The 24,266-nt window shown below is 42.1% G+C and overlaps 1 protein-coding gene across 1 annotated transcript in view; it reads right to left on the reverse strand.

The window, feature by feature from the left end:
- The window catches only part of JARID2 (jumonji and AT-rich interaction domain containing 2), a 175,685-nt gene that overhangs the window by 99,954 nt on the left and 51,465 nt on the right, over positions 1–24,266 (reverse strand). The window contains exon 4 of the mRNA XM_089682296.1: positions 9,038–9,214. Within this exon, the coding sequence (XP_089538422.1) occupies positions 9,038–9,214 (177 nt within the window). The remainder of the gene's footprint in view (positions 1–9,037; positions 9,215–24,266) is intronic.

Genomic DNA, 24,266 nt, shown 5'->3' on the forward strand with positions numbered 1-24,266 from the left:
CCTCCCCACTGATACCAATGATGGGGTGCTATTCCTCCCACTGACACCAATGATGGGGCATGATTCCTCCCACTGATACCAATGATGAGGCACTACTCCTCCCACTGACACTAATGATGGGGCACTATTTCATCCACTGACACCAATGATGGGGCACTATTCCTCCCACTGACACTAATGATGGGACACTATTCCTCACACACTGACACTACTGATGGGGCACCATTAGTGTCAGTGGAAGGAGTAGTGCCTCATCATTGGTGTCAGTGGGAGGAATCATGCCCCATCATTGGTGTCAGTGGGAGGAATAGCACCCCATCATTGGAATACCATACTGAAATACCATACCATATTGAAATCAAATCTGATGTTTTTTCATTTTTATTTGGTGTGCGTTGGAAGAGGGGTAGTCTTATACGGCGAGTATAGCTCAAACCCTATATTTTAACAGGAAAAGTAGGGGGTCGTCTTATACGCCCAGTCGTCTTATACGCCGGCAAATACGGTATGTATGTTTTTTTTTCTTTTAAATTTCCATACTTCACTTTTAAAGAATAACTCTACTCTTGTTTAGAAAAAAATATTCCCCTCTGAGTGATCTGCGCACATTGCAGGGAAATTAACACACTTTGTTGCAGATACCTACTGTACCTTTTGCTGTTCTGAAGAAATAGCTGTCTGCCTGTATCCATGCCCATGGTTGTAATGAAGAAAGTGACAGGTTCTGAATCCCTTTAGACACGATTCCCTTTGGGAGTATCTTGCCAAAAATAAAAATGTTTGTTGCAGAGGATGCCCACAATCTGGGTTATATTTTAGTGTAGACTTCTGGAAAAATCCATAAGCCAATCACACAAGCAGGAAATTACATTACTGAGGGGGGTGTTCCATACATCATCTGTGTACAGAATGCCTCCAGGTTGCCATATTGCATTGTATTCGACAGAAAATTAAAGTTTTGTAAAGGAAAGGTCATTTTTAGCAATTGTATACTATATGCATTATATATATATATATATATATATATATATATATATATATATATATAAGTTTTTGAATTTTTTTCCCACAAAAGTGGAGTTACCCTTTAAGACAGACTAGCTATGCCATAATGTGCTTGTATTCACTGCATATTAGTACATTTTGGCAGACTTACCGGTTGAAGTGCTGCAGTGTCAGTGGTCCAGCTGCTCCGAGGTGCTTCCATCTTCTCTGGGTCTTAATTACTGGTTCCATCTGTTTGCCCACTTGAATGGCCAGGTTGCAACGACGGCACTCCCACGAATGTGCACAGGAGCTGCATCATCACAGCACAGAGCGGTGCCAAACATGTATGCTTAGCTGCACATGTGCGGCTCAGTGTACATTAAAGCTGACAGAAGGGAGAAGCTTTCAGGACAAGAGAGACCAATAGAATCTCTTCTGTCATAAAAGCCCTACCTGTCAGAATTAAAAAAAAACCTGAGTTTAATTTCGCTTTAGCAAAGCTTCTTGCACCATTATAACACAAATTGGTGAGAGTGATCTGCATCATCTTAACAAAGCACATATACATATACCTGTATCAGGTCTCTACTCCATCTGCGCAATTTTCAGTTTCAGAAACAAATGGGGTATTGGTGCGAGTTTCACAGCTAATTAACAAAGGGAACGTGGCACTTTTCAATATAGAAAACTGCCAAGATCCTTGTCAGATTGGACCTGGTGTACAGAATGTGAACAGTCTGCTGGTAACCTGGCAGACAGCTAAAAATGCATCTCCCTCTGTGCTCATGCAGTGAAGAAATCTGTTCTGTTTTCTCAGTTTAGAAAAGTGGTGCAGGTTTTATGCCTACCCCATTCTATGTTAATTCCCCCAAATGACTTTACCAGCATGGAGACAAAACAGCAACACAGTAGAACAGGTTTTTCTCTAATAATTGAGGAGGTAAAAACTAAATTTGCAAAGCATATCTAATTATGAGGAAGTAAAACTAAAAAAAAAAAAAAAAAAAAGCTGTGTTTTTGCTCGCACATAATGATTGAAGTCGGCACAGATTCACCTCATTCCCTAAGCTAATTAAAAATGTACTTGAAAATGAAAAACACTTCTATAGACTGTCTTAACACATTCAAAAAGCGAAGTGAAAATTCACTTTGCACAATGAATGTGTTCTAATTCTTAAAGCAGACCACACACATATAGATTTTATATAGGGTGGATGGATCTCAGGCTGTGGCTATTGTATTCTGCTAGCTGGCCCTGCCAGCTGTTCAGGCCAACAATTTTTGGCCTGGATCCTTATATTTTTCAATCAAGGAATGTTATTTGGGGGGTGGCAGACAAGGCCAATTTGTGTATGGCCAGCATTAGTAAATCAACCCCACTGGTTTTAGTATTTGCAGCACACACTAAATACATCAATGACTGATTGTGACAATAATTTACAAACGATAAATAATAATTTAGAAGTACAAAGCAAAACCAGAGGAAGCTGATCTGTGTGTCACTGACTTGAACATAACAGCTAACAGGAAAGAAACTCAGACATGGTCAACAATTCACGTGTACAAATGGTCTAACCACATGATATGAGATTGAGAATCTTTCTAAGCCAGATTCCAACAATGCATATGCCCAACTATGCAAAAAAACACAACTTATTTTTTGTTGTCTGCTAAAACATGTTTTTAACTTCCACATTTTCAAAAGAAAAAAAATTATTGCCTTTACTTCTGTAAATACCCTTTGTTAAATGACTCACACAGCTTCAACAACACGTGTAGTAAGAAAAGTGGTCTGTGCTGCCCATGGCAACCATCTGCTTCCATTTGTACTGCCTTGAAAATGACAGTGTGACTGCCGTTAACAAAACCTCAAGGTATTTGCTCAAGTTGTACCATTGTGAAATAATGCAAAGAAGCATAAGCAACCTGGAATACATAACTGGTTTTCTTTATAGTCAATATGCTTGTTTTGTACTTGAACTGAATAATTAAACTAAAAAACATCCAATTTTTGGCCTTATGCACACTGGGCACTTAGGTGTGGGCAGAAGGGCACAGTTGCATCATTCAGCCCAGCTACTGGCACCCTGTCAGACTCTTTGAGTCAGACTCTGGATGGTGCACCTTGCAGTACTAACATTTAGGGCAGTGTGTGCTCAGGGTCAAATGCCTAGAATGCAGATTGCATTCTAGGTATTCGTCCCTGGAATCATACTGTCATAAATGTAAGCACCACTTGGTGCACTATTCATGCACAAGCGTTGTCAGCCTCTCAAAGCAGCTGGACTGTGCACCTGTGCCCTCGACCCGCGACTAAATGCTGAAGCCTCATGTACTGGGGTTAAAAGCCCAGTGTGCATGGGGCCTTAGTGGCACAATGGCATTAGTACGTGTGATGTGAAACGACTGCACTGTTTCATAAAAATATCATTACTAGCGTGCAGAGACAGCTACTCATACCCTACAACTATTTGCAGTATTACACTAGGTCAAGTCTGCTTTCACTACAGAACAAACAGCAGAACATAGTGACTGTTTAACCACAACCACTATCAGCTAGATGCAGGCCCCTGTACAGTAAGCAGGCTGTGCAAGCCTAATCTAAGAGTATCTGTTTCATTTCGCTGTAAACCATTTGCATCTTTAAAAAAAAAAAACAGTACCAGCGACCAGTGTTGCTAGTAAGCCATATAAAGCAGAACACTGGGAAACTTGTTTGGGGTATACAGAGACCCAAGTAGGGATGATAAGATACAGCTTGGTTAAAAATTAAACTGTTTCCTTAGAGGGGTCGGTGCTGTGTCCATCAATGAACTCAGAGAAAGGGATTTTACAGTGAATATAAAAAAAAAATCCAGTTTTTTCTTACGTTCATTGACGGTCTTCTTCTTTATCCATGACTAAGTAGGGATGTCCCCAAGCCATCAGCAGTGCCATAATGAGGGACTAAGCACACCAGCTAATGTTGAAAAACCCCAGAGCACATGCCAACACTCAGAACCACCCCAAGGGATGCTCAGGAATCCTAAACAGCCGCCTGAAAAGCCCTTTGGCCAGAACAAGAACTGGAAGAGGCTAACACAGCACCTCTATACAACCTGTGGCAAATGACCCCATCGCCTCTTGCAAACCTGAAAAAACAGACTCCTGAGGTCGGAACGTTCATGAAGTGCGAACTGCTCCGGCAGACTGTGTCATAACAGGTAAGGTAAGATCCTGCACATGAAAAGATTACCGCACAATCATCTGTCGAATCCAAAGGGAAATAGTAGCAGAAAAGGCTGCCAGGCCTGTCTTCCTACTATACGTGAGCACAAAGAGAAAACGGACCTTCTGAAAGGCAGATGACACAGAAAGGTACACATTATTGCATGAACCACATCCATGAAATGCAGATCCACCACCTTAGGAAGTGCCAGTCAAGGACACAGAGAAGGAAGGACAAGTCCTCATTGAAGGGAAAGTCCGACACCATCTTTGAAACAAGAGAAGGGGAGGGTCAAAGCACCCCTTATCCTGTGGAAAAGCAGGTAATGCAGTGTACAGGACAAAGTTGCTAACCCTGAAACCCTCCGAGACAGACTGTGACCAAGAAGGAAACTTTCTGTGCAAGCATAACTAAAGGATTATCCTGAACGCTCTCAAGGGAAGGCCTCAGAAAAGCCAACACTACTAAACTCAAGGTACCACGGAGGCAACAGGGAGCTCACCCCTGATGAAAGTGCGCACCATGAATGCGCAGCCCCGGTATGCTGAAAGAAAACAGCCAGAGCAGAGACTGGACCCCCTAAACGTGCCAAATGCTAGTGCTTGCTCCACACTGCAGTGAAGGAAGGCCAACACCCGAGCCTCTGAAAAGAGGAGAGGATGGAACCCTGGTGCTTTGCACCACTGGTTTTCTCCAGGTGCAATGACAAATCTACCGGGAGGTAGACTTACAAGCCGTTAACATAGTCGGAATCACCAAGCCACACAGGCAAAGCCAGCAATGGTAAAGCAGAGTGGAACACTGGTCCCAATATAGAAGATCCCTTGAAGAGGCAGCTGCCAAGGAGCGTCCTCCAGCACTGCAACACGTCGGTGTACCACGGACTGTGAGGCCAGTCTGAAGCCACAGGATAATTGGGACCCTCTCGGCCTCTATCCTGTGGAGTAGACAAGGAATCAGTGGGGCAGAATGGCGTAGATGAGATTGTGCTGATCCCACGGCGCCACAGGCCCAGCAATCATACCACGAACCATAGAACCATTCAGTTGAGACATGACTCCAGAAAGACCCCGTCTCCCAGTGAAGGCATAACCACACCTCTGGGAACTGGGACCGCCCTCCCAATCCAACATCTGGTGGCTGAAATAATCCACTGGCCAGTGTAAGACTCCTGGGGCATGCACTGTGGACAGAGCCAGAATGAACCTTTCGGTCATCCTTGGATGTGAGAAGCCTCCAGCGCCGCTGCCGTCCTTTCTGTGCCCCCTGATGAGTGACATATGCCATCATGCAGACGTTGTCCGATCGAAGCCCAGTCGGCAGACCCAGAAGGCAATCCATCCCATGCATCAGCGACAATCTGCTCACTCGAGCTCCAGAGCAGTGATCTGCAGCCAAGCCACCTCCGGAGTCCAGCTACCCTGAGTTGAATCCAACCCAAAGACTTCGCCCCAGCCTGACATCTGCAGTCCCCAAAAGGAGGAAGGGAGGACCCCCTGTTTTGTAAAACAGTGACCGCAGCCACCAGAGGAGATATGCCCTCACGAACGGTCCCCGGTAAATTCCAATGACCAGGACAGTGGGAAAACGATTTTCCTGGATAAGATTGCCCTCTGCAGTGTTCTCGTATGGAACTGGACATAAAAAAAGCCGTGAACGTAGCCACCATCAAACTGCAGGGAGGGTCACTTAAGAGACCAGAGCTGCTGGATAACCGACAAAAGTTTCTGCAGTTTATCCAATGGGCGTAATCCCTAGGTAAGCTCTGAATTGAGGATCAGCCCCAAATACACCAAGCATTTGGATAAGGTCAACACCGACTTCTGGAGGTTTAGGATCCAACAGAAGTCCTGTAAGGAATGCATGGTGATATCCACACTGCTCACCAGGTATGAGTGGCACTCCGCCCACAGAAGCAGGTTGTTCAGATAGCCAGGTACAGTGAGTCCTCAGGCTTAGCAATGCCAGGACCGGGGCCCAGCCTTGGAAAACAACCAGGGAGTTGAGGGCAGACGAATAATATGGGTCTCCATTAGCAAAACGTAGGAAACAGTACCTGCAGATGGGAAAAGCACAGGTAAAACGTCCTTGATGTCTATAGATGCCAGAACATCCCTCTGGTGAAGGGGAGGCCACCACCGAGCAAATGGATTCCATTTGGAACTTGTGAGCCTGTACAAAGGCATTCTAGTCCCTGAGGTCCAGGATGGGGCAAACACAGTCTTCCTTTGGAATTGTGAACAGGTGGATTAAGAACCCCCTGAACTGCCCCGACTCCGGCACTGGAATATCACTAGCCAAAAAAGCAGATCCCGCACAGCCCTGTACAGGGCCTGCCTGCAGACGATCAGCAAGAACCGCAGGGTGAAGGGGAAGAACCTGCTCGGCGGAAGTGAATGCAAACCCATGTTGCAGCATGAAGGAATGTATTCATGGACCCACTTAGCGGGAATAAGGGAATTCCACCAGACCGGCACCCAGAAAAGGTAATAACCCACCCTAGAACCCGGGGCCCAGGGATGCGTGGTGCCTTCCACAGAGCCTTTGTCGTGGACCCAGGGGAATTAAAAGTCTGCCTATGCGCCATGAAAGTTGGTCCCGTTCTCCTGCGTGGACCTTTTCCCTTCTTGGACTAAGGCAATAAAGAACCCTTGTCATTGAAAGGTTCTTGAAAATATCCTCCAGCTGGTTTCTCCAGAAGGGCAAGTCCTCTAAGCATATTTGGAGGTCTGATCAGTTGAACAGCACTGGAGCCACAGAACTTGCCGCAGCACTACCACCGAAATGAAACGTTTTGAGAGGAGTGGAGCTGTGGCAACGGATGCGTCACAAACGTACTTTAGGCCCTGGACCAAATGGCACACCAGCTTCACATATGCTTGAGGCAAGTATCTAGAAGTCAATGCTTGTCGGGGAACCTTGGCCCAATCTGTTCGATACAGGGATACCAGGGCCAGGACAGGCCGGAATGCAGACCCAGTGATAGTTAACAGGGAGCAGCCACCACCTCTGCCCTGTGATCCGCAGGACCCTTAGAGGAGGGAGATTCCTCACCAGGGTCTTGGTCAGCCAGGATATCGGAGGGCCACCACAGGAGAGGTCCACTTCTCCGGGAGGATCTCCTCAAAGAGGTAATGTGCTGCAAAGCACTTTGGAAAAACAAACAGGCACTTTGGACAACCCCAGGTCTTATTGCAGCATGAAAGCGGCGAATATGCTGACCCCTGTGTGACCACCGCAGCAGAGGACCTGTACTCTTCCTCCAGTGAAGCAGCATCAGGATTCATGATGAAACGCTCTGGAGCCTGCCTGAGCACAGGGAGCTCTATCCCTGAACGGATGGATCTCCAATGTTCGACCACAGTAACTCAGCCCAGAGGATAGACTGCACATACAGCTCCTTCCCATATCGTCAAATGTCCTAGGGCACAGGCAAGAACAAGCCCCACCTACCTGACCTCAAGGCAGAAGCATAGGGGGACCTGGTACCAGGGATCCCTGATTGAGGCCCCAAGCTCCAGCACGAGCATATGCATGTGTAGAGGGAAGCACAGGCTGCTACCGCAATTATCTGACATTGCTCATCTGCCATAGTCCTTACTAGGAGGAATATAAAGAGTTCATACTGAGCTACTGCCAAGCAGGACACCCAGAAAATGGCTCCGACTGGGACTATACAAAGATGGCTGCCAGCAGTTGGCCCATCACTAGAGGCAGAAACCAGAGAAGTGCCTCAAGGCAATCGGGCAGTGCCCCAGCCCGCCCACAGTCTGTCCCTAGATCCACCCCTCCTAAGGCAGAGCTGGCCTCCTACTGGACAAGGGCAACCAAAATGGTGGACGACATAGCTCTACAAAAATGGGGGGGGGGGGGCTGTCAGCCAAGAGTAACACTGACACAGACTGAAGGCACCTGGACATATGTGTCCCCTGAGATGTTTAACTCACTGGCCGCCCCTCGCCAGGATGGGGCTGTTGCAGCCAATTTAGTGCATTTCTAAAGGTTCAGCGTGACTTCTCTGGCCAGACTAGGGTAACAACTGGATCTAGATTATCCAACCTGTTGCCCAGATGGGCTGTTGATTAAAGATCTCTGAAGAAATAAACCCAGGAAAAAAACCTAGAGAAACAAAGGTCTCAGCAGGGAGTGAGGTCCTTAATCTTGAATCACTAGGCAGAAATAACTGGGTTACCTGTAGGAAAGAGGGGGTTTGTACCAGCTAGGACTGCCTATAGGTGGTGCTATGTTTTTTTTCTGTCTAGTGTCCTATTCTTGTAGGTGGTGCTATATAACTCAAAGGTCAAGACTAGAAGAGCTGTGTCAATCAATAAACGTAAAAGAAATGTAAATACTTAAATGCCAGTAGCCTGTCCATAGGTTCACATTTACCAGCAATCCCAAGCAACAAATCAACCTGATCAATGCTATTTAGCATACTACAACTCTGTTGAAATAAAAAAAAGACTTCTTAATTTACATTTAGCTTATAAATCCACTACTGCCACTTTACACACAACTTTTAATGTGGGGATCAGGGTGTTAATTCCATAAGTTTGTTCTATGCTACTTCCTCCTACTTGTTGTTACCACCAATTAGAATTAACCCTCAAAGCAAGTCTAAATAGTGATTATGAGAAACAGATTTATTAATACACCAGATTATTTTTATGTGAGAGACAAGTACAGTACGTGTGGTGGGCTTGTTTGGGAACACTTTTCCTGTATTCCAAACATATACGCAAAAGGGATTCCCAGATTTCCAAAGACTGACAAAATAGAGAGGGTAAACTGGTGCAGTATAACTATGCCTATATGTAAAACTGAAAATAATTTGTAGTTTACCATGTCCATTGGTGACATGCTTTTGTGATTTTCCTTTGCGAGGTGTTGAGTGGCATGAGGATGAAGTGTTAGTGGTGGCTATTTTGGTGTCCTCAAGTTCCGCATCATCATCCTCAACATCTTCTTCATCTTGGGAGCTTCCAAAGTAAGCCATGCTAGTTGGCAAGGCGGGGGAACCTGTGTGAAAATTAAAGCCTTGATATCAGTTGTATGCCAAACAGTAGAATTAAAAGATCATATGTAAATTTACAACCACCCTCAAATACAAAAAAGTCATACTGTAACAGTTGTCTGCATGTATGAGGAATATATTTTTACTAATTAACTCACTGCAGTAAAGAAACTGTTGCCTCTCTAGCAGTGTATTCTGTAATACCCTAAAATGTATTCTTCAGTAAACTAGAAAACAAAGCCATGAATATGTGGAACAAAGCCTACTTTTAATGGGTACAGTCTTTCCAGGTTTCAAACTGTCAAGCACATGCACATGGCTATTCTTCCTCCTCAGCATGCCTTTGTTGAGTATACAGTTAGGTCCATATATATTTGGACACAGGCACAATTTTAGTTTTTTTTCCAGGTATTTACCAAAAGTATATTCAAGCTATAGTTCTATAATGGATATGGGCTGAAAGTGTACACTCTCAGGTTTGAGGTTATGTACATCTAAATTAGAGGAAGGGTTTAGGAATTACAGCCCTTAAGAGTAGCCATCCCCCCTTTTTTCAAGGGACCAAAAGTAATTGGACAATTGAATCAAAAGCGGTTTCATGGCCAGGTGTGGGCTACTTCATCAATTAAGCAGGTCAAAGGTCTGGAGTTGATTCTTAGTGTGGTATTTGCATTTGGAATCTATTGCTGTGAACCTACATCATGCTTTCAAAGGAACTGTCCATGCAAGTGAAACAGGCCATTGTAAGGCTTCAAAAACAAAACAAATCCATCAGAGATATAGCAGCAACATTAGGAGTGGCCAAGTCAACAGTTTGGTACATTCTGAGGAGAGAAGAATGCACTGGTGAGCTCAGCAACATAAAAATGCATGGACGTCCACGGAAGACAACAGTGGTGGAAGATCGCAGGATCCTCTCTATGGTAAAGAAAAACCCATTCACAACATTCAGACAAGTGAAGGACACTCTTCAGGAGGTGGGCATATCATTGTCAAAGTCTACAATCAAGAGAAGTCACAAGAGCAAATACAGAGGGTTCACCACATGGTGCAAACCATTCATAAGCCTGAAGAATAGAAAAGCCAGATTAGACTTTGCCAGAGAACATCTAAAAAAGCCAGACCAGTTCAGGAAAAGCAATCTTTGGATGGATGAAACTAAGATTAATCTGTACCAGAATGACTTGCAGAAAAAAGTGTGGATAAGGCTTGGAACAGCTCATGATCCAAAGCACACAACGTCATCTGTAAAACATGGTGGAGGCAGTGTGATGGCATGGACATGCATGGCTTCCAGTGTCATTGGTGTTTATTGATGATGTGACAGAAGCAGCCGGATGAATTCTGCACTGTTTAGAGATATACTGTCAGCCTAGATTCAGCCAAATGCAGCAAAGTCGATTTGACGGTGATTCACAGTACAGATGGTCAATCCAAAACACACTGCAAAAGCAACCCAGGAGCTTTTGAAGGAAAAGAAGTGGAATATTCTGCAATGGCTGAGTCAATCACCTGATCTAAACCCAATCGAGCATGCATTTCACTTGCTGAAGGCAACACTAAAGGCAGAAAGACCCACAACAAAGAATAACTGAAGACAGGTGCAGTTAGAGCCTGGCAAAGCAATCAGAAAGGAGAAAACCCAGTCTTTGGTAATGTCCATGGGTTCAAGACTTCAGGCAGTCATTGCCAGTAAAGGATTCTCAACAAAATAATAAAATTAACATTTTACTTATGATTATATTTATTTGTCCAATTACATGTGAGCCCCTGAAAATGGAGGGACTATGTATAAAAATGGTTGCAGTTCCTAAAACTTGTACTTGATATTTATGTTTAACCCCTTGAATTAAAGCTGAAAGTCTGCACTTCAAATTAATTTGGATTTTTTAATTTATTCTGGTGGCATACAGGGCAAAAAGTATGAAAATTTTGCCCGTGTCCAAATATATATGGACCTAGCTGTATCCAGGGGCGGACTGACCATTTGGAAACTCGGGCACTGCTCGAGGGCCCAGGGTCAGTAGGGGGCCCCATGAGATGCCCCTGGTACCTTTTTCATAGGTTTTTTGAATTTGGGCAAGGACACAGGGGCCCCATGATCCCCTATTGCCCGGGGGCCCCATGAGTTGTCAGTCCGCCCCTGACTGTATCTAAGCTAGGAAAAAATCTGTAGATCCCAAAAATCAGTAGGAGCTCTCTCTGACCTGCATAAACTGGGTAATCTTTCAGCATGTGGTAGTGGAGGGCACAGGCAATGTTTGCGAAGACATCAAGTACTGGACAGCATATTTCATGCTCTTACCTGCTAAGAAAGCAGGTAAATGTGTTTTCTGAGGCCTCAGTTAATCCAGACCATTTTGCTTGCTCATGCATTAAAGCAAAGTATGTAGAGGTATTAAAATGTTTTATCTTACATTTATGACATTTTAATGCACACAAAGAGCCATGTAACTCATGAACAGTCATATCAAATCATCTCCAAAACATACTGAAGTTCATAGAAGAAATTTTATCCAAACACTTCCAACATTTTTTAGTAATTACAGAATATGTTCTTGCTGTTGATTCTTCCAAGCCTTATTTTATCAAGTGTACACTTTACTTGTATGTTCTTTTAATACTTTATTAGAATAGCAGCTACAAGCAAACGCATGACAAATTGTCATTAATACAAAAAAGAACAGTATACAACAGTCAAGTCTGAATCATTGCATCCTTGTTACATTGGTTTTCCAAGATACTTTTTACATGTATGCTTATATTGGCAGGGCTCTCTCCTACTGTATCTTGTTATCGATGACTAAGTGTAGATGCTTCTCAAGAAAATGTTTTATGGGAATTAGAAATAAAAATTGACACTTCACTTATAGGTCACAATGTACATAAGAAATTGAAAAAGATGCATCAAAACTGCAGCAGGTCCCCAGTGAAAAAAAATAAAACATTAAAGCCGGACATACATGGAACGACATTCAACCAGTTCAACAGGGACCAGCCAAATTTCAATCGATGTATGGGCAGGCTGATTGTTGTATCAGCAGCCTGTCAGATTTTTCTTACTATTCCAGCCAGTGGCTATAGCCACTAGCAGTAATCACTGTATTCTGCTTTCTGCTGGCCGGAAAGCCTAACCCCCCCCTCCTCCAGAGATTAATCAGAAGGTGGAAGGAAAGAAAACTGCTCGATTCCCTCATCAACACAGTCAGTGTCAATGGGGGAATGTCTCCCACAGCGATATTGTGTTCTTCGCAGCTGGCAGAATACAATGATTGCTGCTAGCGGCTGTAGCTGCTGGCAGTAAACACATGCAGAAAAATCTGACAGGCTGGATGTACCCAAGTCAACTGATGGTCCCTGCTGAACTGGCCGAATTTTGTTCCATTCAGTGTTGGGTTTTTTTTCTCCACTGGGAATTTTCCGCATCACTACTGTATTCTGTCTTTGAGGGGGGGGGGGGCACGGAAAGCCTTCCCAGTTTGCAGGAAAATGATTACTGCTAGCGGCTATAGCCACCGGCAGCAATTGAAGGCAGAAAAAACTGACAGGCTGGTTGTACCCAAGCTGATCGATGGATTGGCTTGGGTACAATCAGCATGCCCATACCTGGATCGTAATTTGGCCGGTCTTTGTTGAACCAGCTGAATTTCAATCCGTGTATGGCTGATTTAAGATTAATTTGAGAACTGCAAGAGCCAACAAAATATTGCACACAAATGCATGAGATCAGCGTATCTGTGCCGCCCACAAATGGCAGGCAAAGCTGAAAGGTTGCTATGGACAGCACAAACACTTTGTGGCTCAAGTCCTGTCTAAGGAGGAGGACAGACACTCACTGCTACCACATTCTCCTTTTGAAATGTTGCCAACCTTACCAGATATAAGCTACTATTTCTTTAAAGAAGGAATTCATGTAACAGCACAGCTAACAGGATTACCATTGCTGCCTTCGTGGATGGTTTGAAAGTAAGACAACAGAACTGTAATAGCCCTGAACAATGAGGACACATACGCAAGCTAATAAGGAGAACAAATGCAATTCATATCCCTGGTGACCCTCCTGCCATTCTCTTCTGTGCCAGGAATTGCTCACGCGGGCACTCAGAATGCCCTAGACAAATACAGAGCTGCATGTGAATGGCTTTTTGTGCTCAATCAATATTTCATTCATGTGAGGCAGGGATCCTTTTTCCACCTTTTTACATCCTGCACAGTGAATATGTATTGGCACACGCTCCGATATCATGTTTTTTGGCACTTCTGTTATGATTCTGGACCTTGACATATTAATTAAACATAAATTAATAAAGTAAAAAATAAGTATTTTGTTTTTTACAATCTTCATAAAATCATTAGACAGCATTAAATTCAAAAACTAAGAACTCACATACAATAATTATAATTTACAACATGACAATACAGTATTGGTGATTACTGTGGAAAGATGTCTTCAGAAACAAACCCATTCCAGGTGTTAATAACTGGCAGCAATAAAAGTCTTGGGGGAAGGGGGGGGGGTTATGTATCATAAGTGCATGGTGTACAACCTGTCATTATTTAGGGTCACACTATTTGACTGGCAGACTAAAGGGGATGGTGAGGGTCATTCAAATTTAATTTACACAACACACAGGTAAACTGTTTCTTTAGCACATGGCTGAATGCAGGGACTCATTTTTATGCATTTTCTCTAGTTCTATTACATCACCAATCAAGACAGCTAGTAGGAATTAAAATGGTAGTAAACTCTTTTTGTATACCTTTACCTTCAGGTTATAATAACGCTTACCTGTAGATAAAATGAATATCTCCTAAACACCATTTAGGAGATATTCGCTCTTTTTGATAGCCGGCACATGCCATCAGAGCCTTCAGAGCACTGGGGCCCGGGACCCCCGCATGCATGTGAGGGAGAGATGTCATCGTGGCTCGGCCAGTCAGGTGGCTCGTGAGCCCGGAAGGAAAATCGGGTGAAGATGGAAGCCTCTGCAGCGGTGACAGCGCGCCTCTGAAGGGCTATGTTTTAAGGCAAGTCCTTCAAATTTGCTAGCATGCAATGCATACTAGCACATTATGACATTACATTACAGGGTTTTTTTTTCTAGGTGTGGTTTATTACCGCTTTAAGCTATCCATACATTGATCACATTTAGCCGGTTCATTACAGACTGCTTAATTACAATGAATTTGTGGCTGCCCAGGTCTATGAAGGTTCTCAATCATTCAGGTCATGGTATAGCTAGTGGTAGTTAGTCAAATTCAATTGGACTTGTTCTGTAATGCTGAGAACATTTCACAGAGGAAAGAAAACTTGCAGATAACAGGCAAACACCTGTACATTGGGGAAGGGGGAATAAACTCTATGAAACATCTTCAACAAGTCCAGGGGAATGTGACTACTATTAGCTATGTATATCATGACCTGGATCAATGAGAACCTTCAAAAGACATTGTAAAGGACAGAACAGTACTGTTTAGCATGCAGTCGTGAGCTTTCTTAATTTTCAGCTTCTTCCTGGACTGCACCCCCATGATTCCTAGCCAAAGACTACCATTTACCGCATTTGCAGGGAGCCGCTGTGAATGTTGATAAAAACAGTTTTTGCTCTATCACAGCTACAAGCATTCCCTGTTCCAGGCTAATTTCAGGACATTTGCAGATCTGATTAAATAAATCAAATCTTGGAGAAGGCAGCTGGATTCACTGCAGGCAAAGGTTGCCAAAGAAGCATTTCAGTATTTTTCCCAGTGTAAGTTGGCAGTAGAAGAGCTATGTTTACCTTAGTGGAAATCATAGGTTTCCATTGGGTTACAAACTGAACTGTGGCAGAATGTAGTCATGACACAATGTGCTGTTTACTCCTGAACCACTAAAGGTTTGTGGAGTGTTTCCATGTTAATTGAAACCGTATTAGGTTAGATGCATAGTGGAGAATCACATTTTGGACCAAGGCTTAAAAAAATGGCACCAAAGAAAAAAAAAGTGAAGCTGTCCATTTCAAATAGATGTTTGGTTTCATTTTTAAACTGCAAAATTTCATTAGAAGTTAAGCAAATACTAGTATTCCCTGGTGCTGTAAAATATTCCAGAAGCGGGTCATTTATTTTCACATCCATGAAAGTCCTAGAAATAGAAGATTTTCTAGGACTTTCTAGGACTAAAAAAAATATACAAGTCCTAGAAAATTGTTAGCTACACCAACTTTGATATTCTGACACCAACTTTGATATTCTGATGCAAGCACAGCATTAGGTTCCATGCACACTGGATGTTTTAATAACGCTGGTAACATTAACTATGTAGTCACGTTAAAAACACAAGTTTTTCAGCATTCTCAGTGTTTTTTTATTAGCGTTTAGCCACTTTTTTTCACGTTTGCGGGTTTTGTTAGCGGTTTTTTTGGTCTAAAAAAATGCTGGTTTGCCACGTTAGAGCGTTTTTACAGCTAAAAAACTCTAGAAACCCACTAGTTTTTTGGCTTTTTTTCCCAGGCAAAAAACACCCCTGCCAAAAAACATTGATTACAGTCTGTGTGCATGGACACATAGGATAACATGCTGGGGAGTTTACTGGCTGTAGGAAAAAACGTCCAGTGTGCATGAGGACTTATAGTCAAACTCTGCACAATGTGTTCACTATAGGAGGAGGACTTCATCATCAATGAATACAGTACTAGTCTGCTTAAAGAATTCCTGTTTTCTTTTCCTAAACGACTCAGAACCCACCATTCTCTCATCTTCACAACACAAAGACTAACCATTTTTATCAAGATAAGGACTGTGAGGGGTAAATTACTCTCTTTAAGACAACACAGGATTTATGAATAAGGCAACTGTATTTCTGACATGATCAACATGTATTGTTTACCTACAACCAGTGGTGCACCGAAATGAAAATTCTGGTGCTGGAACCGAAAATTCAGGATGCACTTGGTTGAAAACCGAAACGGACAGTTTTTAAACATTAATACATTTTTCAAACGCAAGTTTGTTGGAAAAAAAATACACTTTAATAACAAAAAATATATACCCCAATTTTTTGTAAAATATGAAAGATGATGTTACGCCAAGTAAATAGATAACCAACATGTCATGATTTAAAATTGCGCATGCTTGTGGAATGGCGTCAAATTACGGTACTTAAAAATCTCCCCTTGTAACATGTTAAAAATTTCTACAAGTTATCAGTGTAAAGTTACAGAAGACATCTAGTGCTAGAATTTTTGCTCTTTCTCAGACGTTCGTGGCGATACTTCACATGTGTGGTATGAACACCGCTTACATATGTGGGCAAGGGATACGTATACGTTCACCACTACGTGCGAGCACCAGGGGGGGACGGGGACACTTTAAACTTTTTTTTTTTTTTTTTAATTATTAAATTTTTTATTTTATTTTTTACACTGTCCCTTTTAAAAAAATGTTTAATCACTTTTATTCCTATCACAAGGAATGCATACATCCCTTGTGATAGAAACAAATAGTGACAGGTCCTCTTTATGGAGAGATATGGGGTCAATAAGATCCCACATCTCTCCTCTACAATGTAAAGCATTAGATCAAAAATAGCATTGATCTAGTGCTTTGTAAAAAAAAAATGACCTTGTTTATAAGGCGCCGGAACCGGAAGTAACATCACTCCAGTCCTCCAAGGGCATAGAGATGAGTGGAGGCCATCTTTCCTTCACTTATCTCTATGCTCAACGCTGGGATCGTTCGGGGGTGTAAGTTTGTGGGGGTGGGAGGGTATAGGGCAGGAAGAAAAAAATTTTGAAAAAAGATGAACCAAGCAATAACAGAGGACGATGACTAGGGGGGAGAGGGGTCAAAGGGGGTAGAGATCAATGAGGGGGATAAAGGCACTAAATTGGTTAGAGATAAGAAGTCTATATATACCCTGTTTCCCCCAAAATAAAACCTACCCCAAAAATAAGACCTAGTACTATTTTTGGGAATTGCTTAAGTATAAGACCTACCCCGAAAATAAGACCTAGTTGTGATCAGCTGTTCCACCACCTCTGGCACTGGCCCTGTGTACACCAATATCTACTGTCTCCTATAAGCACAGAAGCGTGGCTTTTGTGTTTCCAAGTGACAATCCCTCTTGTAAGTAACAGCATCATCTGCTCCCACAGAACCTCCCTACCTCTGTACTCACTGTGGGACAGGGAAGGAACAGATATCTGAGGGTGCAGTGTGTTTAGGGGTGGGGCAGGGCATCTCTTCCTGCAGCCTAATGCATGTGGTGAGTGCGCTTGGTGCACTGTGTGGGAAGATAGGACCCGAAGCTCACTTCTGCATCCTCTGTCTGCATCTCACCCCTGCACCCTGTCTGTGGCTCATCTCTGCACCCTGTCTGAAACTCACCTGTCAATTCACCTCTGCAACACCTGACAGCAGCTCACAACTGCCATCTGTCATCAGCCGACCCTCTCTATAGTAACCCTCATCCACAACTGCCTGCAGCTCACCTCTGCACCCCCTGTCCACACCTGTACATTAAAAAAATAAGACCTACCCCGAAAATAAGACCTAGTGTGTTTTTTTTAGCCAAAAAAAATATAAGACAGTGTCTTATTTTCGGGGAAACACGGTAGGAGGGTGGGGGAATGGCCCACAGAGGGTCCTGAGTATTCAGTCACAGTGTGTCACACTAGGGTCCAAGGATGTTAACCAAAAGATCACTATTTATTAAGGTGGGTAGATAGGTGATCCATGGTTAGGCAGTATTAGAGATGAAGGTGGGAATCAACATAGAAAAAGAGCAGGTAAAATCTATGCATGGGAACCATGTGTTGCAGTAATGTTCATCATGGTTATGGCGAGATGAAGGCAGGTCTTCCATTGTTTTTATGTTGTTAATTTTGGCAAACCACAAGTTTATAAAAGATGGTACAATTTGTTTTTACAGGGCGGGTTGGACTGTTGGGTACAGAAGGACTTATAGCGTTTCATTTGGACTTTGTTAAAATGAAGTAGATAGCCACCATCCCTAAATCTAAGGATGCAAATTAAAGAATCAGTTTACAGACTTTAGATCAAAAATAGCAAAGTAGGGAGCAGTTCCATAAAAAACGTAGTCCCTGCTTCCGACCAGCATCTGCAACAACTCAGGATCCACAAGTAGTTTTATGAAGAAGAGTAAGGACCCGACACCAACGCATCATGTCATGATATAAGGAAGATGCAAAGTTCATATTTTCATTTACGTATGTAAAGAGGGATAAGTCTCTTCAGCGGCACAATGAAAATCTTTGAGAAGACATAATAAATGATGTTTGGGATTTGCATATCAACTTCACATCTTGAAATACGAAAGAGGTCTACAGAGGTGTTTTTGACTTGGTACACACCAAAAAATGTTGGATTTGGTATGTGGCCCAAGCATCTAATGGTGATAAAAACACATTTTGGGTAACCTCGTGGCCTACTTACCCATTTGGGGCCAGAAAATGTAAGTTGAAATTTACCCACATTCAAAAGGCACTTAGATGTTTATTTTTGGTACTGTTAAGGAAATCCAGATTTCCCAGCTCAAGAGTCTTAGGGTTGGGGTGAGGGGAAATCACCAGTAGATGGAAAATCTCTTGAGCTACTTTAACTGTGTTTCCTATAGTTAGATGGGATTTCAAGGCTTTGACGTCCCAGAGAGGGAGAACATTGAGACTGGGAAACAATCTTGTTTAATCTGCATTCACAGGTTGTGAAAAGGCTTTGTACACCAAGTCACCGTGTGAGAAAAATAGAGTGCTCAGAATAATGAATGTTATCAGGGAGACCAATGCTGCCATTCTGTTTGGGACCAGTAAGAAGGGACGTGTGTGTGAGACAAGCTTGTTATCCCATAGAAAGGTCAATACAAGGGATCATGTATGAGAAAAGCATGACTGCCATATGAAAATTGGGAGCATTGCATTAACTATAGGATCTAGTGAAAGATGGGCATTTTAAAAGGCATTACTTCTCCCAAACCAAGTTTGGATCAATGCCTGCAAGGTTCAGGAGATCAGAGCAGATCTTGGCCAGCAGGGGGCAAAAGTTAACCTAATATAGTTTCAAGGGGTCCTGTGTCGTTCTAGTTCCCAGGTACCGGAGACTAGATTGGGACCAATGAAATGGATATTCTTTTTTTTCCAGTGACTCTGTAAGAAATATAGTGAGTATTTAAGGACTAACAAGATGATTATGAACTGGTATGACTTAGCAAATATTTTAAATATACAAAAATATACAATGGGGTTGATTTACCAGAGAGTGCAAAATCTGGTGCAGTTCTGCAGAGAAACCAATCAGGTTCCAGTTTTTTTTTTTTTACAAAGCTCAACTGAACAAGCTGAAGTTAGAAGGCGATTGGCTACTATGCACAGCTGCACTTGATTTTGCACTCTCCAGTTTTAATAAACCAACCCTAACGTATCATAAAATATAACCATAGGTTTAACTTAGAAATACTGCCAAAACTAGACTCCAATATCTAAATCAATAAATAAACTAGGCCAGTTTAATCTTACTAGCAGCATTTCTAGAGAGTCATTTAAGGAGGAGCTCCAGTCTCCTGTAAAAAAAATTAAAATAAAAGTCAGCAGCTACAAAAACTGTGGCTGCTTACTTTTAAAAAAAAAATAGCCACTCACCTGTTCCTTGATCCAGCGGTGTCCTCATCCCAGCTGAGTTCATCGCAACGCCCTCTGTCAACAGCATCTTAAGTGTGACAGCTTGCGGCTTCACAGTCGGGTACCCACTGTTGAGAGAGGGAGGGAGGGAGGAGAACTTCCGATTGCCTAGGCGGTCAGAGTGGAAGTGGGAGTAGGTAACTGTCAAAAGCGGGTACGCACTCCCAATGGTGCCAGTCCTTAACTGGGAGTGGGTGACGAGTCGTTAAAGCAGAACTTCCCCTTTTAGGTGGAGCCCCACTTTAACCACTTGAAGACCAGGCCTTTTCTGGCACTTTGTTTACATGTAACAATCATAATTTTTTGCTAGGAATTTTCCAACCCCCAAACTATATATATATATATATATATATATATATATATATATATATATTTTTTTTTTTTTAAAGCAGAGGCCCTGGAGAATAAATTGGTGGGTTTTACAATATTTGTTTTTGTTTTTTTTTGTTTTTTTGTTTTTTTAAGTCAAACAGTATTTTCGCAGTGGTTTTTATAAAACCAATTTTATGGGAAAAATACTTTTTTTAAAACTTTAATGGAAAAAAAAAACACAAGACATAACCCAATCTTTTTATAAAATACAAAAGATGATGTTACTGAGTAAATACAGTATCTCACAGATGTGAGTACACCCCTCACATTTTTGTAAATATTTTATTATATCTTTTCATGTGACAACACTGAAGAAATGACACTTTGCTACAATGTAAATTAGTGAGTGTACAGCTTGTATAAAAGCATAAATTTGCTGTCCCCTCAAAATAACTCAACACACAGCTATTAATGTCTAAACCGCTGGTAACAAAAGTGAGTACCCCCCCTAAGTGAAAATGTCCAAATTGGGTCCAATTAGCCATTTTCTCTTCCCGGTATCATGTGATTCATTAGTGTTAGAATGTCTCAGGTGTGAAAGGGAGCAGGTGTGTTAAATTTGGTGTTATCACTCTCATTCTCTCAAACTGGTCACTGGAAGTTCAACAAGGCACCTCATGGCAAAGGACTCTCTGAGGATCTGAAAAAAAGAATTGTTGCTCTACATAAAGATGGCCTAGGCTATAAGAAGATTGCCAAGACCCTGAAATTGAGCTGCAGCACGGTGGCCAAGACCATACAGCAGTTTAACAGGACAGGTTCCACTCAGAAAACAGGCCTCTCCATGGTCGACCAAACAGGTTGAGTGCACGTGCTCAGCGTCATATCCAGAGGTTGTCTTTGGGACATCCTTCCAGTATAACGGCTCGAACTCCAGCAATGTACAGGTACTGGCTGATAACTACTTGAGTTTAAGTTTAAAGTGGAAAATCACAAAAATGGATACCTTTTAGACATGTCAGATATATACAGTATGTGCCTTTATTTAGGTGTTAGTATGTGTTGCCTCTCAGAAAGGTATTAATCACCTTCCTGCGACACAGGCATGTCATGTAAGCAGTGTGCATAACAGCCAAGTGTTTTTCACAGCCTGAAGATTCAGTCAGATCTTTCCTACAGTAAATTATTCTGGCCAAACTTTGCTTGCATATTGTCAAATAAAATTAAAAACACATGTGCATCAATAAATGGAATGGCCCCTTAAACAGAGAGAATTGATTCAATTTACAATACCATTATTGTGCATATATTCTATGTAATAAGGAATCTTAAAATTATTATTTGTAAACACAAATACATTGTGTTCAAGTGAATTCAAAGTCAAATTATAAAGACTAAAATAACTCCTGCGCAATCACCAAAACCATACTCAAACAATACTGTTATGTGAGGCTGCTGCTCACAAGGACATGTTCCCACACCCTAAGTATATCTTAACAACGTGAAGAGCAACTTATATAATAATTGTTATTAATTATAGAATATAAACTGTGCTGCACTTTGTGAATAAAATAAAAATTACAAATTATGTTTACAAAATGCAGAGCAGTGGGATTGAATGGCATTTTGCCCTTATAACAATATAATATATCTTGTTTCTCAGGCTGCAGACATAGTTAATATTAAAGGGAAAACTGTAGTGTTTTTATTGCTTTTGATGTGAAATATTAACGTGACATAAACAGTGTTATCAGTAGGTATAAAAATAGAAGAAATTCTGTTGTACAGTGTGTAATGAACTACGTACAGTACATGGGACAACCATATTAGCTCAATGCATATGTAAGCTCTGCTACCTCCTGAACCTTATATCTCAAAGTCTACTAGATGGTATCTGTGTGACTGAACACAATAGACTCCAATAACCGGTAATCAGAGACAATGTGATTAAGCTGCTTTGGCTACGAGCTTAGAAGTAGCAGTTTATTACTTCTTGCATCCTCCGAACTCCCCCTTTTTGTGCTCCAGTGAGCTGTGGGGTGGAGAATACAAAAAAGTAGGTGCTCGGAATTCGGGTTAGAGATGAGTTTGGAGGATGTCGGAGCTCATATCTAATCAAGATCTACTTTTGCTTTACCAATTCACCTATATAACTTAAGGTCCACTTACAGTGGAATTCCAGGCTATACTTAACTAATATTAAAAATGGTCCTTCCCCCCTCCTAAAATCTGTGCTGACTAACCTGTGTAAGAAAGATATATATACTTACCCATTTTCAGGCCATTCCAGGCCAGTTGCAGGATCCAGTTCACCTGTGTCAGCCAGCAGTGGCTGCAGGGAAGAGGAGGAAGGTGCGACAACGAATGGGCCATAGGAGCTGATCGGTGACGTCACCATTTCCAGGTATTATCAACCATTGTCTCCTCTCCCCTGTTCCCACTGCTGGCTGAAACAGGACAGATCCCACGACCAGACTGAAGTGGCCTGAAAAAAGGTAACTATAGACATATTTCTTACACAAACGTTTTGTGAAATACTCCTGTGCTTCCCGTTAGCATTTAGGTATATGTGTAACCAGCTCACATTTATACTATATGTCAAACACAAGGCCCACGGGCCAATCCAGCCCTCCAGGCCATTTCAAGTGGCCCTTGCACCTGTCCTGCACCTGTGGGATCCCCTGCGTCTTCGCCCCACAGAACACCTCCTACAGATCCTGCACCTCTCTGTACAGCTACAGCACCCCCACGTCTTAGCATTCAGCTGACTCCAGACCCTGTACTTCCCGCCCCACAGCTTCTTCCAGGAAGCAGCACAAGGTAAGGAGGGGTGCACTGTGATGCAAGGGAGAGTGGGGGACTCTTGACATCTAAGTGGGGGGGTGCTCTGGACATCTAGTCTTACAGATACAACTGGCCCTTTGAGGGAAACTATAATGCTGATGTGGCCCACCATGAAATTGAGTTTGACACCCCTGCCGTATGTGTTTCCTATACTGATGAATATAATATATGTAAATAAGTACAGTACTAGAGTCAAAGTCCACTAACCTATATCATTATATATCAATATTAACACAAAATACATGCACAATAAGCTCAAATATCCATCTAAATAAACAATCTTCTGCTTATTATTCCAAAAAAACATGTGTCATATATATACAGTATTGTCCCTTGTGGTTGAAATTAAATGTCTCTTTGTGTCATCAGTTGTAAGCCACTGCTTTTCATGCCAATGTTCATCGTGTGAATACCTCCATGAAATTTGCATTTTCACCTGGTTTTATGACCTATATGATCAGGAGGTGACCAGAGTTTTTAGGGAGAAAACCATGCAGGCTTTTGTTTTTTAACGATACCTGCACAATTTTATGTGGACCAAAAGCAGTTTTACTTGTGTGCACGGAGGATCTAGTGCAAAAACACATGTGAATGTAATTCTTTTAAATGTTTTTTTTTTGTTTTTTTTTAATAAATGAGGATGATACTTTCTAAACCCCATTAGGGGAAGGCTTGCTGTGTCCTTATATAACCCTAATTCCAAAAACATTGTGACGATGTGTAAAAGCTACATTTTAAAACAGAATGCAATGATTTGCAAATCTCAGAAACCTTTATTTTATTCACAATAGTAAACACATCAAATTTTAATTAGGTAATTTTGAAATTGATGGCAGTACAATGTATCAAAAAAGTTGGGGAAGGGCAACAAAAAGCTGGCAAAGTAAGTGGTACTACCAAGGAAGAGCTGGAAGAGCATTTTACAACTAATTCGATTAACTGGCAACAGGTCAGTAACATGATTAGGTATAAAAAGAGCATCTTAGAGAGTCAGTTCTCAGATGTAAAGATGGGCAGAGGTTCACCAATCTGCAAAAAGCTGTCTCTAAAATTTGTCGAACAATTTCAGATGTTCATGTTCTTCAACACAAACTTGCAAAAACCTTAACCATTAGCCTACAGGGCACTTATACCCCCTTCCTGCCCAGGCCAATTTCCAGCTTTCAGCGCTGTCACACTTTGAATGACAATTGTACAGTCATGCAACACTGTACCCATATGATATTTT

Source organism: Staurois parvus, unplaced genomic scaffold, assembly GCF_062004578.1.
Source record: "Staurois parvus isolate SC_StPar_1 unplaced genomic scaffold, SC_StPar_1.0 ptg000287l, whole genome shotgun sequence".
Classification (NCBI taxonomy): Eukaryota; Metazoa; Chordata; class Amphibia; order Anura; family Ranidae; genus Staurois; species Staurois parvus.